Below are 17,025 nucleotides of genomic sequence, written 5' to 3' on the forward strand. Positions count from 1 at the left end.
AAGTGTCGTGTTTGAAAGAAGACAGTTTTGAATATTAAAAGATGTGTATAATAGAGTTCTTGGGAATTTATAACCTGATTGTGACCTAAGTGCTACCTGAAGCTCACACAAAAATTGGCGACTCAAATCTGAAGCATCCAGTTAAAAAAAAAAAAGAGAAGAGAAAAGAAAGAGAGAAGCTGAAGTCTCTCAAGAAAAAAATTCTAATAAGGTTTGCTCGTGATTCAAGATCTATCTATGGTTACCAGAGGTTGACGGAGGGACAAGGAGCGCGCGTGTAAGAAGCAGAGATTTGAGGCTCAACAGAGGGAGATATTTGATTTGATTCGTGACGAGACCTCCTTGCCCTGATTTTATTTGGTTGATATGTTGATGATCTGACTAGTTTTGGTGATACTCTGACTTGTTAGTTTGGAGGAGTGGAAGCTCTTGTTATTCTATTATGTTGGTTGGTTAGATGGAGTTAGGATTAGTCTTATGATGGATGCCTATTTTTGAGGCTCTATGGTATATGGCATGATCATCACATGTTTTGTTTGAACCGTACCTTTATCTAGCCTATGCTATTCCTTGAAGCTTATCCTTGTTACGTTGAACTTACTTGTGCTTGGATTATGATGACTTTAGTTTGAATCCAATTTATATTTATTTTGTGCATCTTTGAGCCTTCCTTAGCCAAATTTCTTGCCCCCAATAAAGTCCTTTTGATTCATTGAATGAGAATTTTAGTGTGAAGTAAGGTTGGTAGACATGCAAGCATGTGGCTGCAAGTTATGAGTTCATAAGAGAGTAAACACTACCCTTATACACTTGAGTGAAAATTTTCTTTTATATATTATGTGTGTACCTTTGTGAGGGTGTGTGAAAATAAGTGTGTAAACTGGAGTAGTTGTGAGCAGATTTTAGGTTGTGCAATTCTCTACCAGACATCAACGTTGCATTGAAATAATGAGAAAGTACTTGTACTGCCAATTCTTGATTGAAGTTTTTCAAATGATGCTTAAATAGTTTAAACTTTTTCTTGATTGCTTGCTTGAGGACAAGCAAGGTTGAAGTTTGGGGGATTTTGTTAGGTGTAAAATACAACTATTTTTCTAGGCTTAAAGTTATTATTTTTCTATGTTGTTTAGTGCAAAATACTGCCCATATTGGTATTTTTATGAACAAGTACTACTGGAGGGTAAAGCTGGCATTGGACAGAATTTCTAACCTGTTTTGCAACCTATTACGGCCGCAGAACGCGGGAATTAGTCTGCACGTTTAAGTTGCTTATGTGGCAAATAAAGCTGGGCCAACTTAGGGTTTTAAAGCTATATAAAGGGGCTCATGTGCTGGGGATAATACACGATGTAGTGGGTGAAAACAGAAACCTAATTTGGACAAAGAGTGACGGCAAGAAGGAGGAGAGGAGGCACATCAAGCTTCGGCAAATCTCAATTCTCCCATTGATTTGAACATTGTTAATGAGTATTTTTATGGTTTTTATTATGATTATGTGTAGCTAAACTCTTTTCTAGCTAGGGTTTGGTAATTCTTCTACCATAAACCTTGTGCACAGATTTGATTGACAATCAGACTAAGTTTAATTCTTTGTTCTCTGGATTGATTGCTTATTTCCTATTGTTATGCATGCCTAATCAACATCATAATTCTAGGAATTGTTAGTTAAACATATTCGGCTAACCATGACCCGGTGTTTGACGAAGTAACAAGAACTTGCGTAAGATCCAAGTTTTGGGAACATAGAACATAATTGATTGGGTAATAAACCATTATCCTAGATTGTGCAACTGTCGATTTCCTAGTGGTTATGCTTGTCTTAGGAAACTCTTAGGATAGACCAACCAAGACTCCTTTGATAAGAAAAGATCTTGCAACTGGACCAAAGTCAGGATCATTGTTTAGGGAAATTTAATTGACTACAGCTGGACCAAGGCCTTTCAATTGACATTGTTAAACTTTTAAATTGTGATTGCGTATTAGTTTGTGTGCACAGGTGGAGGTAGTTGGCAAGCCAAACCCAAGCTAGTTTTCATCTATTGGTATTTAGTTCAACTTTATTTAGTTAGTTAATATTAGAAGCACCTGATATTTATTCTACACTATTGTTAGTAGTTATAGTTAGTAATTAATACAGTCCTCGTGGATTCGACCCCATTCACTATTTTACTGTCAGACGGCACGTACACTTGCGAGTCGGATAAACCTGTCGGTATTGAGTTGCAAGTATTTCTTGCAATAAAAAGTATCGATCAAGAAGAAATGCCATTAATCTTCAGTGACTCCAACTTGTGGTTGATTTGGATGCCTTCAACCAATATCCATGGGGCAGCATTTGCTACCAACGTACTGCTAGCTCTCTTGTATCTGCCATGGTTGGAAGGGTTGAAAAATACTTGAGTAAGGGTAAGGCAAAGGAGACATACAACCTTTATGGAATGCCAATAGTACTCCAGGTAAAAAAAATATATCATTCTATTTGTGTTCCCTTTATTATTTATTGTAATAATAGTTTAGCATTTTGTTTGATTATTTGCAGATTTGGGCGTATGAAATTGTACCCATTATAACCCAGAGGTATGCCACCAAATGTGGTGAAACACAGCCCAGAATACTCAAGTACTCAGGGAATCAAACCCCTAATTCAGATGACATTGTGTCAGACGTATTTGAACTGATAAAGGTTAGTGAAGTTTAAACGTTTAATATTTTTTGTTGTTCCAGTAAATTGTTGTTGATTTATGTTCATGTCTATACGAGTATTTGTAGTTTTATGTTCGAGTGTTTATATTCTGATGTTCGAGTATTTGTATTTAATTAGTTCGAGTAGTTTAAGTTTTATGTTCGAGTATTTGTATTTAGGGTTCGAGTATTTGTAGTAACATGTTCGAGTATTTGTAGTAAATCGGTTCGAGTATTTGTAGTAAAATGTTCGAGTATTTACAGTTTAATGTTCGAGTATTTGTATTTTAGTGTTCGGGTATTTGTACTAATATAGTTCGATTATTTGGAATTTTATGTTCGCATTCTTGATTTTATGTTCGAGTATTGGTATTTTGGTGTTCCAATTTCACTCATCACTTTGTTTTTAATGCCAACAGATTGAGGTTCATGATGCTCTAATGCCAACAAAGGCTGAGCTAGAGCAGGATTATGTTAGACACCCGACATGAACCGGTCTTGTTTTGTAGATCGACCTGTCCATCTTGATCACCATCTCGTACATAGTACTCACTATGGCTTATCGGTTGAACATTTAGTCGCTGTGACCTATAGCTTCTCTTTCGAACTTCCTTGTCACACTCGCAACATAGGTAAGACGTGACAGATGCTGCGTTATTACGACGATCACTGAATCATTCCTGCAGTTTGGCACGCAATTGCTCAACTAGCATTGTAATCGACAAACTTCGAGCATCTCGTAGTATAGCATTCAAGCACTCTGCAATGTTCGTTGTCATGATACTATATCTCTTACCAGAAGACAGTGCTCTAGACCACCTATGGAAACCAGTTTCAACTAAATAAGCATAAGGTCTACCTCCGTCGACATTACGTAACTGATTCATCAAATGCTTGAACTCAGATGTTCGATATACCTTAGCAGCTTTAAGATATATAGGGATGATAGATTCATTGAACCCTTTCACCTTCATGTTCCGTTGGATATGGATGATACATGCACCATGAAATGAACCAGACAATACAAGTGAAACTGCCCTATCAATGCTAGGATTTCTGTTTGAAAGTATACATAACCGTAAGAAGTCTTCGACTGCAATGGCATCCCGTAATTTTTTAAAAAACCATTGCCAAGATGCATTATTCTCATAATCACCAATCCCAAAAGCAACCGGATAAATTTGCTCATTTTCGTCCAAAGCAGTTGCGACAAAAAGTGTACCCAAATACTTACCCTTCAAATGGGTGCCATCAACGACGATAACAAGGCGCATTGAACTCTGAAATCCACGTAAACTTGCACCAATAGCCATGAAAAAATACTTGAATCGATTTTCATCATCAGACTCAATATGAGTAATTGTACCATGGTTATTAATCTCCAATACAGCACAATAATGAGGTAAGTAAGCAAATGATTCCTCCGGTGAACCACGAAGAGAATCAAGAGCACATTCTCTAGCCCCCATGCCTTATCATAGGTAATATTAACTCCATATTCTCTTCTAATATCCTACATTATGTCCTTCGGTCTGTAAACACGCCTAACACCTTCATATATGGCCCTGATGCAATCACCAATCACCCTTGCTAATGCTTGCTTATGCCCATTATTCACAAATTCCAATGAATATGTGTGAGTATCATTGAATTTTTTTCACAAGAAAAAGTTCAGTTTCTTTTAACTTTATCCCTCTCATATGCCACTGGCATCCACTTGCAACACACATGACCACAACCAATGACTTCGTCGACCTCGCCACCCTGAATTGAAAGTTCTTCTTAATAGCATAGAGGGATATATGCTTATGTAACTCTTTCTTGTTTGTAAAAATCACCCCCACGTCAAATGTATCAGATGATTCGCTGTTGAGGTCAATAGTATTGCTTCCACTATATTGCCCAACTTGAATATTCTCACCCGTCTGCGCATTGGGATGATTAACTGTATCAACATCATCAACAACATAATTAGAAGTGTGTGGGTGTATTTCATCACCTGCATCGACACCATATAATGGAATGTCATTATCGTACTCATCATTAATATTATCTTCTCGACCCTGGCCATCTATAACATCATCAAAATCTTCTTCGAATTGGCTTAAACTAGGAAAATCATCAATCCGATTTTTGGCACGTCCAACAAAAGTTTGAGTTTCAGGAACATAACTTGCATCTTGTGAATGAAATTGTTGATACTCTTTTGGTCTGAATTTTATACATAGTGAGGTGCCCGATTTCTGTGAAGCGTCAGGTCGTCGTGCATCATCGTTCTGCCGTATGAAGAATTGCAAGTCCTCATCATTGCTAACAACCAACTGTTCCATATGGAAATGTGTGTTATATACAAATTTCATGACCAACTCATTCAAAGTTCGATCAATTCCCGTAATCTTGTATACAACTCATTGTCCCAGCTCCATTGATTCAGTTAATATCTGTTGTAATATTTACAATTACACGAATACTAGAATATATATAAACAAATACTCGAACATATATCAGTACCAACTCGAACATATATCACATAATACTCGAACTGATATCAGTAAAAACTCGAACATATATCACATAATACTCGAACAGATATCATTAAAAACTCGAACAGATTTCAATAAAAACTCGAACATATATCACATAATACTCGAAGAAACATTCAAATGAGTTCATCTTTAAATAGGAGATAGGAAGAAACATTAAGGTCATCCTTTATCCTCTTCAAAGATCAAAGATCACCCATCTCGAACTAAAATGAGTTCTTCTCATCCAACTCCTACAAAGAGAGCAATAAATGAGGAGGAAAACCCCATTCCTCCGAAGAGAGCAAAGACTGAAGACCCGTCTTCTTCAAAGAAGACAAGGATCCAGGAGTCAACAAACAACGAGGAGCCTGAAGACTCTATCGTCGAGATATTCACTGTATCTGAGGAGTTATATAGAGAAAACGCTCATAACTCCATTGAAGGGTTGAAAGAACTACTGAAGGAAGCCGAAAGGAACCTTCAAAACGAATATGAACGTAACCAGTCCTACATGGACGTGCTCCATTCAGCGAGGGATGCATTGATCAGCATTCGTGACAATGCATGGGGACACTCTCGCTGCCAAAATGTTTATCGACTACAAGAGTCCCTTTTGGACCTTGCAGCCCATGTTGGAACTACAATGAATGCCATAAAAGATGTAATCCGTACATGGGCACGTTAGAGTTTATTTCATTTCATGTCAATTTTTATCAAATATTTCCTTTATTATTATATGAAGTAAAAAATACTCGAACATATATCGGAAAATACTCGAACAGATCTCCAAAAATAATCGAACAGATCTCCAAAAATACTCGAACAGATATTAAAAATTACTCGAACAACTATCAAAATTACTCGAACAGCCATCAACAAATACTCGAACATCAATAAACAAAAACTCGAACAACTATCAACAAATACTCGAACATCTATCAACAAATACCCGAACATATATCAACAAATACTCGAACAGCCATAAAAAATTACTCGAACAGCTATCAAACATACTCGAGCATATAGGATCAAATACTCGAACAAGAACATAAACTGAATCAACTGAATATGGTATGTCTACGATTCAATGCAAGGTAAGAGTGTTCTAACGAATCCTATATACCATGCGAATTTAATAAGCACTCACTTCGGGTTATAATGCCGATAGAGAGCAAGAATGACGACAATGATGGGAACGTCGACAATGCTGAAGAAGGTCCAAGCTATAATGAAAGGCAGCTCGACCAGAGCTTGTGAAAAAACACCTGCAAACTTGGTGTGGCAACGAAACACCTGTAAATGTCAGGAATGGAGTTTCTGTAAATTGGGTTTTGGGTTTTTCGATGGGTTACGGATATCTCTATGTACTGTGGTATGTGAGGGGTATTGATGTGTATTGTGGTATGTGATAAGGGTATGAGTCAGAAAAAAGCAAAAAAGTGTTAGATTTCATGTTTTTAAAAAAGTGGGTTAGTTTTTCAAATATGTTATTGAAAGGTGCTACTTTTCCAAAAAAACCCAAAGAACAACTAGAAAAGCACTATCAATGAGTCGTTCATCCTATAGCTATGGGAGTACGATATCTCTTAAGCTTGAGTAGGTCAGAACTTTCACACTCATAGCGTATGCGTTTTGATTCATCAATGAGTGAGACACATACTATTATCGATATACTCGATGGATTGGACGTATGCCATTAGGGTATGGGAGCATACCAACAATATAGTCATCATGTACTTTCCGGTTACGGAAGTGTAAGCACCCACATGAGAGGTTCAAATTAATCTACCGAGAAATTATGCATAGTGGTCCTTATGGATTAAGTATAGACATCTCCAAACAAAGGAGTGGTTTGTCTTGACTACTCGAGAGGATTCTCATATTGGTGCAATAGTGTATGTAAGGCGACATACATTGACGGACTCATATAGGAAAGAACAACCAGAAAAGTACTATCAATGAGTTGTTCATCCTATAGCTAGGGGAGTACGATTTCTCTTAAGCTTGAGTAGGTCAAAACTTCCACACTCATAACATATGCGTTTTGATTCATCAATGAGTGAGACACATACTATTATCGATATACTCAATGGATTGGACATATGCCACTAGGGGAGCATACCTACAATATAGTCATTCGTGTACTTTCGGGTTACGGAAGTATAAGCACCCACATGAGATATTCAAATTAATTTATCCAAAAATTATGCATAGTGGTCTTTTCGGATCAAGCATTAGTATTTAGTTTGATCGACGGATCAATCTAATATGCTTAGTGATAGATACAAAGGAACTGAGAGCTCAGAGAAAATATGGATTTTGGGGTGTTTGATAGTACACAAACTCTCACTCCAACTTACTGGGTTTTGCATGGAGGATATACTTGCCCACATCTCACAGGTCAGGGACGTGTTTCTAAATAAGAAGAGCCTCAATGTGAGAATCGTACATTTTTGGGATTTCATCCATAGTTCAGGTGGTATCAAACGAATAATGGATTGAAATATTATTCCTAATAATAGGGTATGGCGGTAAAAGATAATATTTCGGGAGCCTAGATCTGTATGTCTTACGGAGTCCCCTTGGTAGTCCCGCTTTAGTCTCGCGTCCTATTAAAGAAAGATCGACAAGAATCTCAAAGTCACTATTGGCAATGCTCAAAAACTCAAGAAAATATTTTGTATTACAATAAGATTAATTTTATGGGGTTTTGGTTTACCAAAGAAAGCCCAAGAATAAAATTAATTTTGTAAAGATCTACAAATTCCTTGTAGCTAGTATTTATTAATAAAATAAAGATGTGTGGATTTAATTTAGATACGCGGTTTGTAATCAGACTGGGTGCGTGCAGGCCCGATAAGGTGCACGCATGCCCAAGGAAAAAGAAAGGGAGTGATCAAGCTCATTGTGCTGGATTGCCCAATGCAAGTGTGCAGACGATGCTGTCATATGCTAATGCTGTGCACTGGACTGCACGGCCTAGCATCACGCTGAGGCCTATGGCCCAGCTGTGTGCAACCCCCTCTCTCTTCCCTTGTTTTCTCTTCTCCTAATTCCAACCGTATTGGAATTACTAATTCTAATTAAGGGATGATTCCTCTAAACCCTAATCTTTGTTTTCGTATAAATACATCTCTTTCTCTATGAAAAACAACAACAATTGTCAAAGCCCAAAAGAGATAGAGAGAAAAAAAAAAAATAGTGCTTGCTTGTGTGATTTAGGCTCATCCCTTAGGAGATTTTTGTTTGCTTTTTGCAGTGAGGCTAAGGGGAATACCAAGAAAATGATGTAGACATTCTCAAAGTGGTGGTTCATTCATTCAAGAATCGAAGAAAGCATAGGACCTCAAAATCAAAGAGGTTCGTTGATTTCTATACCTTCTTGATGTCATATTTGTGTGCTAGATTTAGTTTTTGTTTTGTTTAGATATAAACATAGTACCATGCTACGATTATTTACAAAAAGTGAAAACTTGATCTTGTGTATTCGTTTAACATGTTAAAATATTATTTGTAATCAAATAAATTTTTAGACATATATTAGGGAAAATACATTAGTGGGTTGTGGCCCGTGGGATATAGAAGAGTTGTAAAGTATCGTTCGTTTAATTTTGATTTATACCTATGTTAAGTCGATCCTAGAAAGCTTCTGCTGATGTCTAAAATCGAATTTCCTAACCAACACGTGGTTGGGGCTGAGAAATGTATATAATGCAATGGATTGACTCAATCTCATATATCATGGTTTTTAGATATTTGAGTCCCAATGCATTGCATATTATATCCAATATCATTACCCATTAACATGAGCTTCACCAAAAAGGTCAAAATGTTAACAATTATATCTTAATTCAATGTGCTATATCTGTTACGTTCATTTAACCCAACAAGCAAGCCAAATTAGTCAAAGAATTTTGAGAGCTGCTCGCAAGTAATCACATTAAACAAGTTGAAAGTTAAGCTCTAGCTCAATTTTTTTTATAATCTAGCCCAGTCCAACAAAAAAAAACCCTTCGTGCAAGGATAGAAAAACTAAAATGTGGGTAATTTGGCTAACTGCTAGCAAGTAATCACATTTAAACAAGTTCAAAGTTAAGCTCTAGCTCAATTTATTTATATACTAGCCCAAATCAAAAAAAAAAACTACCTTTGTGTGAGGATAGAAAAACTAAAAGCGATTTAGCGGCGATTTTTTTTATCTACAACGTCCGAGTTTACTCCGTAATAGACCCAATTCACTACGGTGATATGCAGAGGCGTCCCTGTGAATGGGCGAGATGGGCCATCACCCAAGGTCCTCAAATCCTCAGGGCCTCATATTTTTGAAAAAATATTAGACTATTAATATTATAGTAGTCACAAGAAATACTAAATGAGATAGTTATATTGTCTATTGAAAATGATTTGACGAAAAAAAAATTGATTACATTAACATAATTAGTGATTTTACATTTCAAAATATTACATTTCATAAGTAATATACGATATTTAATATTTTTTTTCTTCAGAAGACTCATTTTTCAAAGTTTGTCCGAGATCTCCTAAAACTTAGTTAGGCCATTGGTAACATGAAATAGTCGAAGAAAAAGGCCAATTTAAAAGAAGAAGTATGGAACCATGATTGCAATGTTAATGATTATCCACCACACGTGCACCATGCACAGTCTAGAAGGAATATAATATTGTCCTTGTACTTATATAAACCCCCCATCAAAAAGCCTAAAAATGAGTTTGATCATGACTCAACATAATTTTGGTCGGATAATTATTGCAAAATGTCCACATCAAAAAACCCACAAACCGAAACATCTTCAAACTCTATTATATATCTTTTTCATGTGGTATTTTTTTTCACCAAGTATGTCCCCTCCTTGCTCTCCACTAGCACAGCCATTATCAATTAATAAATTGCATGCTGTTTTGCATTTTTCACTTTGTGCTTGTAACAAGCACTACACCTTTATATGATATGGGAAAATGTTTGGCATATTAAAAAGCATATCAATTAGGCTTTTTAATCTAAGCAAATCAACTATTAAAAAATTTATATTATTGTCATGAATTGCATCATATAATTAATATTGTTGTTACATGGTTTTGTTAATCTATTGTTGAAGTTTTTACAAAAGTTTGTGACATACACAATTTTCATACTCAAATTTGACTCACTCCAATTTTCAATAACAAAAATGATAAAGATCCTAACGATTGGTATTCTAATTATCCCAACTATTGAGCTGGACATACATATACAAATGAATTTGTTGATTCCACATGTCCCACATGATGCACATGAAAGTCTCTACGTATAACGCAGTAGCTGTAATCTCTATCATAACTATTTCACTAAACAATGTGATGATTTATTAAAACTACGATGAACGGCATCAATGCAATACCAAATACAACCACATGTACAAATTGGACTTTTAATTATATTTCTAATTCCTAATATCTCTAGATCTCCAATCAAATATAAATATATATATATATATATATTTCAGAGATATTAAGAATTAGAAATATAATTAAAAGTCCAATTTGTTATATATATATATATATAGGAATTCTCCTATGCGCATCTAATTTACACACTTAAAATACGCAACACTTTTTAAGGGTGTGGATGAGTGAAATGACAAGTGGAGCCCACTTTTTTGAGTCCCACACGTTTCAAATCAATGGTGAAAAACATAGGTGTGTATTTTAAGTACGTAAATTAAGTGTGTATATATATATATATGTGGAAAGATATCACCCATATATATATATGGAAAGATATCACCCATATATATATATATGGAAAGATATCATCCATATTAGAGTATGAATTTGAAGGCATAAATCAGGAAATATTTACCAAAAACCCCAAGGGCGTTGTTGGTTTTGAAAGTATATATTAATTATAATCGAGCTGGAGATTTGTTCATGTCAATAGAATGGAAATGGTGGGGTTTTTAGAAATTGGATTTGCTCTCATAGTTGGATTAAGTTTTGCTTTTCTTCTTCTTGTATTCTCATTGTTTACAAGACAAGATCCTCCAAACACACCTCATGGAAGCATGGGATGGCCTTTTTGTGGTGAAACTCTTGGATTTCTCAAGCCTCATACATCATATTCCTTGGGTTCCTTCTTACAACAACACATATCTAGGTAGCATATTACATATATATATATATATATGTACTCCTTAATTAATATTGCCACAAATAAACATATATGTTTATTGTCGTATGAAAATCAAGATTTTGTTTTTGTGTAGGTATGGAAAAGTTTTCAAATCCCATTTGTTTGGTTACCCAACAATAGTTTCATGTGATTATGAGCTCAACACATTCATTCTCCAAAACGAAGAGAAATTATTTGAATCAAGCTATCCCAAGTCCTTGACTGGAGTTGTTGGAGAACTCTCCCTGCTAATCGCGACTGGGGATACGCACAAGAAGCTAAGGAATACCATCGTCAACTTCATTGTGACAACGAAATCCAGGCCGGATTTCCTTCATTCTCTAGAGAACCTATCCATCTCAACAATGGAATCATTCAAGAGATGTAAACAAGTTTCGTTCTTGAAAGAAGTTAAAAAGGTAAGTAATTAGTTATGAATAATATTTTGGAAAATTCTTATTATAGAAGTGTAATTAATTATTATGTAATGATCTTAAAAAGAAATAAATTTTGACCTCACATGTCTTGTGTGACAGTTCACATTCAATCTTATAGTGAAGCACCTATTGAGTATTGAACCAGAAGACCCAATGTCCCTAAGTATGCTACAGGATTTTGAGACTTATATGCATGGATTTGTGTCTTTTCCACTCAATATTGCAGGCACTGCTTATGCCAAAGCTGTCAAGGTACAAAGACAAAGGCAATACCCTTCATGTTTTAAATTTATCTCTTGAAGGGTAATTTAAATAAATTAAATAACTTATCTTCTTCTTCTTTTTTCTTGAATGGATTTATAAGGCTAGAGCAAGGCTGTCTTCCTTTCTTAAAGGCATGATAAAGGAAAGGCAGAAGAGGGATCCAGGGCTTAAATATGATCAAGACTTTCTAGATGTGATGATGAGGAATTGGAGTCTAAGTGAAGAAGAGACAGTGAGCGTTGCATTGGACATTTTGCTTGGTGGATATGAAACAACAGCAAAACTCATGTCATTAGTTGTCTACTTTCTTGGAAAATCCCCTCACCATTTCCATAAATTTAAGGTATCTCTCTCTCTCTCTCTATTTCTGTCAACACATCCTTGCATACATATTTACATGAACAATATTACATAATATATAAATATATATAGGAAGAGCACAAAGCAATTAGGGAAAACAAATCGGCCGGTGAAGTCTTGAATTGGGACGATTATCTGAAAATGGAGTTCACACAGAAGGTATTATATAATAGTTGCAATAACTGTATATATATTTCTTAACCATTTCTATTAGCTAAATCTTTTTGCGATTTTAGGTTATCTATGAAAGTATGAGATGCGGGAACATAGTCAAATTCTTGCACCGGAAAGCTATTAAGGATGTCAAATACAAAGGTTGAATATATATATATATATATATATATATAGATATATAGATATATATGTATATATATATCTTTTGTATTGTGCTCATCTTCCTTGTGCTGTTATGGCTTTACTAATCTATATATTCATGATGATTAAGCCAATTTTGGTGTCCATATATTGCAGATTATGTGATTCCCTCTGGTTGGAAGGTTCTTCCCATGTTAAGTGGCCCACATTTGGATCCATTGCTTCATGAAAATCCACTTGACTTTAATCCCACCAGATGGAATGTAAGTATTTTTCTTCACCAAACCCTTGCTCGGCTCATTTATTTGATGAACCAGCCTACTCTGAACTCTTTACGACTTTCATGATTTTTTTTTATACATTAATAAAATTCTAATGATTGGACTGTTTTATAAATGAACCAAGAAAATTGTTATGGTTTGTTTATATGTCACTCAGTAAATAAACTCAGCTCATTTATTTAATGAACCAGGCTACTCTTCAACTCCTTGTGACTCTCACGAGTTTTTTTTTTTTCTTTTATACAAGTACTATGTTAAACTCTAATGATTAGACTATTTTGTAAATCAATTGAGAAAATTATTAATATTTATTTATATGTCATTCTGTGTGGTTATATCAATATGATGTGCGATATTAATCTTGAATGTTACCCTAAATGTGTGTTTGATTTCGAAATGTTTATGGGTTGGTGACAGGATCAAACAATGGGGAGAAAGGTTCTGCCTTTTGGTGGTGGACCAAGGCACTGTCCAGGTTCAGAACTTGCCAAACTAGAGATTGCTTTCTTCCTTCATCACTTTGTCCTCAATTTTAGGTATCACCTACTAATTAATTAATTAATCCCTACTCAATAACTTTCGTTATGTAATTTAAAATAATTATTAGATGTCTAATTGTCGGATTAATTTGTTAAAGCAAGCTAGCTAGCCTTGTAACCCACTTAGGATTTTACATGATTAGAGGATTAATCAATGTTTTTTTACCACTAACTAGTTTCTTTAACGAGAGATGACTTGGTTGGCAATCGACTAGGTTAGGCATATGTAAGCCTAATATTCGATTTCAATGAGAAATATATTTCTCAACAGTATTTAAAAAAAACTAATTTCTTTTATATTATTTATATATGCGTTTATACGTATATTGACTTATATGCCCTTGAATCAGGTGGAAACAAAAGGCAGATGACATCCCGATTGCCTACCCTTTTGTGGAATTCAGAAGTGGTTTGCTATTGGAGATTGAGTCAACAGAATAGGGAATGTTCAAGACATGAATGCTCTGTTTGTTTGGAGGAAAACTAACATCTCATGAAAAATATATCTCAAGGAAATAATTATCATGGAAAAACAATTAGTTTCTAGTGTTTCGACAAAAAAATTACTATTGTTTTCTATTGTTTGTTTGGTAGAAAACATAAATTTGAGGTACAACATTATTATTTTCTTGTGATGATATAATGTGTGTATACATATATTTATCAATGTGTCAATACATACCAACTATAAGACGCTCAATACATACCAACTATAAGACGCAAATATTAAATTCTATTTTGGAACAATAATCCAACAAAATACATAATAATCCAACTTCTTTTATGCTTTTTACATACAAACACATCCAATATTACTTCATTTCATTATATATGTGGATGTGCATATAACTATAAATAGTCGGTGTACACAAGTATATGCTCAGTACATTCTCTAATAGAATATATTCACAATCACAATAATATAACTTGTTAAAACTAATATTTTTAATTAATATTTTTCATATATATACATATAACATGTATAATTTTAATGTCTTATTATATATATGAGGTACAATTTTAATTGACCTAAAAGTTCCTCCGGCTCCCACGTGACATTGCGTAAAAAAATGTCTTAATTTAATGTCTTATTATATGTATTTATATATATGCAGTATTATATATAAAAGATACAACTTTTTTGATTCACCTTAAAAAGCCTTCCATGTATACTTTTAGCAAAAAAATTAGCTTAACGATCAGTTTATTGTTGTGGAGAAAACAACATCCCAAGGATAATAAGGGAAGATGCTTTCCATCTTACAATTACTTATTTTGAGTTGACTTATTATAAATTTTGTTTGACTGATTTTGTTTTCTTATATCCAAACACCACAAAGTTACGAAAACATTTTCAAGAGGTTGATTTTCCGTCAAACAAACGGAACAGAAATTCACTTCAACCCTAAAAATCAAGAGAGATCAATTAAAAAGTAGATGTTTAGAATATTTTATTTCTCTCTTTACAATTTTAATGGGTTTTATGAAGAAAAACTAAAAGGATTTTGATATGGTCATGGGAGGCTTGCTTCTAAGAAGACTCTAAATAAATTAAACGTTTTATTTTGATCAATTTCACATGTTTTAATGTCTATTTCTCCAATGCATTGGATTGAACTGGCAAGTATCGAATGGGATTGCACTAAATGCCTGTGTATAAGGCATATATATACTAACGAGAAGTGGCTCGATTGATAAACGATTGAGTTAGACATATGCGTGTCCAATATCGATTCTAATGAAATACATATTTCTCGGTAGTATTTCTTCACAGAGTTTCGACCCAATCAAACCTGTTGCATAGCGAGGGTGAGACCCGAGTTTTGTAAATGTAAAGCAATCTACTTTGAGTCTGAAAACATTTTTTGTGTTTATATATAAATAATATAGACTTGAAAATATTGTTTTTCAAGTCAAAGGACAAATTGTTGGGCCGTTTTGGCCAGATACCAAAAAACTAATGATTTTCTTATAATAAATTTTCCTTGAGCAATAGTTTTCCTCAATAAGCAATTTTTTGCAGTATTTCAAATCTGAACTTCAGATGTTAATTAATGATGTTAGAGGAAAAATTTCTAGTCTCATTCTATGATACGTAAACGTAATTTTAATTTAGCAATGTTTGAAATCTTTTTTGTTATCATTTGTTATAAAATTATTGTGGCCGGTAAACACCGTTATTTTTGTTAAATGCAATATCATAAATTTTTTGTAATTTGTAGTCAATAATGTCCTTTTACAAAACGACTAAAAAAACACTTTTTTAAGAAGAAATTTGATGTTAAATACAATCATAAATTCCACTCAAACTTAACCGATCATAATGTTCAGCCTAAATGTCCTTCAATACCAAGCAAATCTCGATGATAAAAGAAGCATAACAGAGCGGCGAAGGTAAGCCTTAGGCTTTTGTTGGATCTTGGCTTTTGTTTCACTTTTGTGAGGTTATCTCATTGTTGTCCTTAGCAGAGGCGGATACATGTTATAGATTGGGGGACTCGAAGCCCCCAAAAAATATTTCCTAAATAAAATCAGTTTAAATATTTATAAAAAAATATAAGTATAATATATAGAGGAATTCTCTCATGAGGTTCTAAAGTGAGTTACTAAAATGAGCTACTAACTTTTATGATCAAAACATTTTTAAAAACAAAATTGAAAAAAATATATTTGTATTTTGATCGGTCTTACGAACCTAACGACATTTCATACACATTTCATGTTGCATTTGATTTTTGTTTCGAATGAAGAATATATCGTTAGGTTCATAAAACCGATCAAAACACAAATATATTTTTCAGATTTTTGAAAAATGTTTTGGACCTTAAAAATGAATCTTAAAAGTTAGGACCTCATTTTAGAAACTCATGAGAGAATTCCTCATAACATATATTACTAAAAATACTTATATTTTCTAATAACTATGTACTAATATGTATGGTTAATATAAAAATAATAATTATTGATACATACTCATACATGATGATATATGATTTATACTCAATTGAAAAATCGTTTAGCACAACTTAAATGAATGCTTTTTTGTTATCTTGAACATTTTATATTTTAATTTTAGATATTTTACTTAAATTAATGATTATATATATAGATATTTAATTATTTTCGATCATTTTTCAGTAAATAGCCCCAAAATTTTTTCCCATAGGTCAAACACTAACAAATTAAGCCCCCTTAATTTATTAATTTATTTTCTAGATTCGCCACTAGTCCTTAGACTTTCTTAGACTATGCGCCTCGTATCTTGTACATTTTTTGCTTTTTAATACACTTCTTTCCTATCCAAAAAAAAAGAGATGTCTGGTGATCCATAGGTTGAAGCACATCCGGTAGTTAACATTGGTGCACCATAAGGGGCCTTCGAGGGATGAATCAGACCACCCTCAAGTAAGTCTATCAGTTGTTTCCTCAATTTCGTCAACTCCAAAGGACTCA

General features: G+C 34.0%; 2 protein-coding genes across 2 annotated transcripts; one reads left to right on the plus strand and one right to left on the minus strand.

Moving 5' to 3' along the window:
• Positions 1-3,140: 3,140 nt before the first annotated feature.
• Positions 3,141-4,151, minus strand: LOC120010540. Its single transcript, XM_038861326.1, has 2 exons — positions 3,410-4,151; positions 3,141-3,331 (listed from the first exon to the last, which is right to left on the minus strand). The coding sequence occupies exons 1-2, from the start codon at positions 4,149-4,151 to the stop codon at positions 3,141-3,143; spliced, it is 933 nt and encodes a 310-aa protein (XP_038717254.1).
• Positions 4,152-11,152: 7,001 nt separating this feature from the next.
• Positions 11,153-14,210, plus strand: LOC120011489 (cytochrome P450 724B1). Its single transcript, XM_038862614.1, has 9 exons — positions 11,153-11,361; positions 11,471-11,795; positions 11,913-12,065; positions 12,178-12,420; positions 12,510-12,596; positions 12,674-12,752; positions 12,909-13,015; positions 13,451-13,569; positions 13,923-14,210. Exons 1-9 carry the CDS (start codon positions 11,153-11,155, stop codon positions 14,011-14,013), a joined length of 1,413 nt encoding a protein of 470 aa, XP_038718542.1. The 3' UTR covers positions 14,014-14,210.
• The last annotated feature ends 2,815 nt before the right edge of the window (positions 14,211-17,025 follow it).

This window comes from Tripterygium wilfordii, chromosome 12 (genome assembly GCF_013401445.1).
Source record: "Tripterygium wilfordii isolate XIE 37 chromosome 12, ASM1340144v1, whole genome shotgun sequence".
NCBI lineage: Eukaryota > Viridiplantae > Streptophyta > Magnoliopsida > Celastrales > Celastraceae > Tripterygium > Tripterygium wilfordii.

Coding starts and splice junctions, on each gene's coding strand:
- LOC120010540 (XM_038861326.1), bottom strand. CDS start 4,151: ATGGGGGCTAGAGAATGTGCTCTTGATTCTCTTCGTGGTTCACCGGAG. Junction 3,332..3,409: donor TATACTACGAGATGCTCGAA/GTTTGTCGATTA, acceptor GTAATAACGCAG/CATCTGTCACGTCTTACCTA.
- LOC120011489 (XM_038862614.1), top strand. CDS start 11,153: ATGGTGGGGTTTTTAGAAATTGGATTTGCTCTCATAGTTGGATTAAGT. Junction 12,597..12,673: donor AAATGGAGTTCACACAGAAG/GTATTATATAAT, acceptor TTGCGATTTTAG/GTTATCTATGAAAGTATGAG. Junction 13,570..13,922: donor CACTTTGTCCTCAATTTTAG/GTATCACCTACT, acceptor CCCTTGAATCAG/GTGGAAACAAAAGGCAGATG.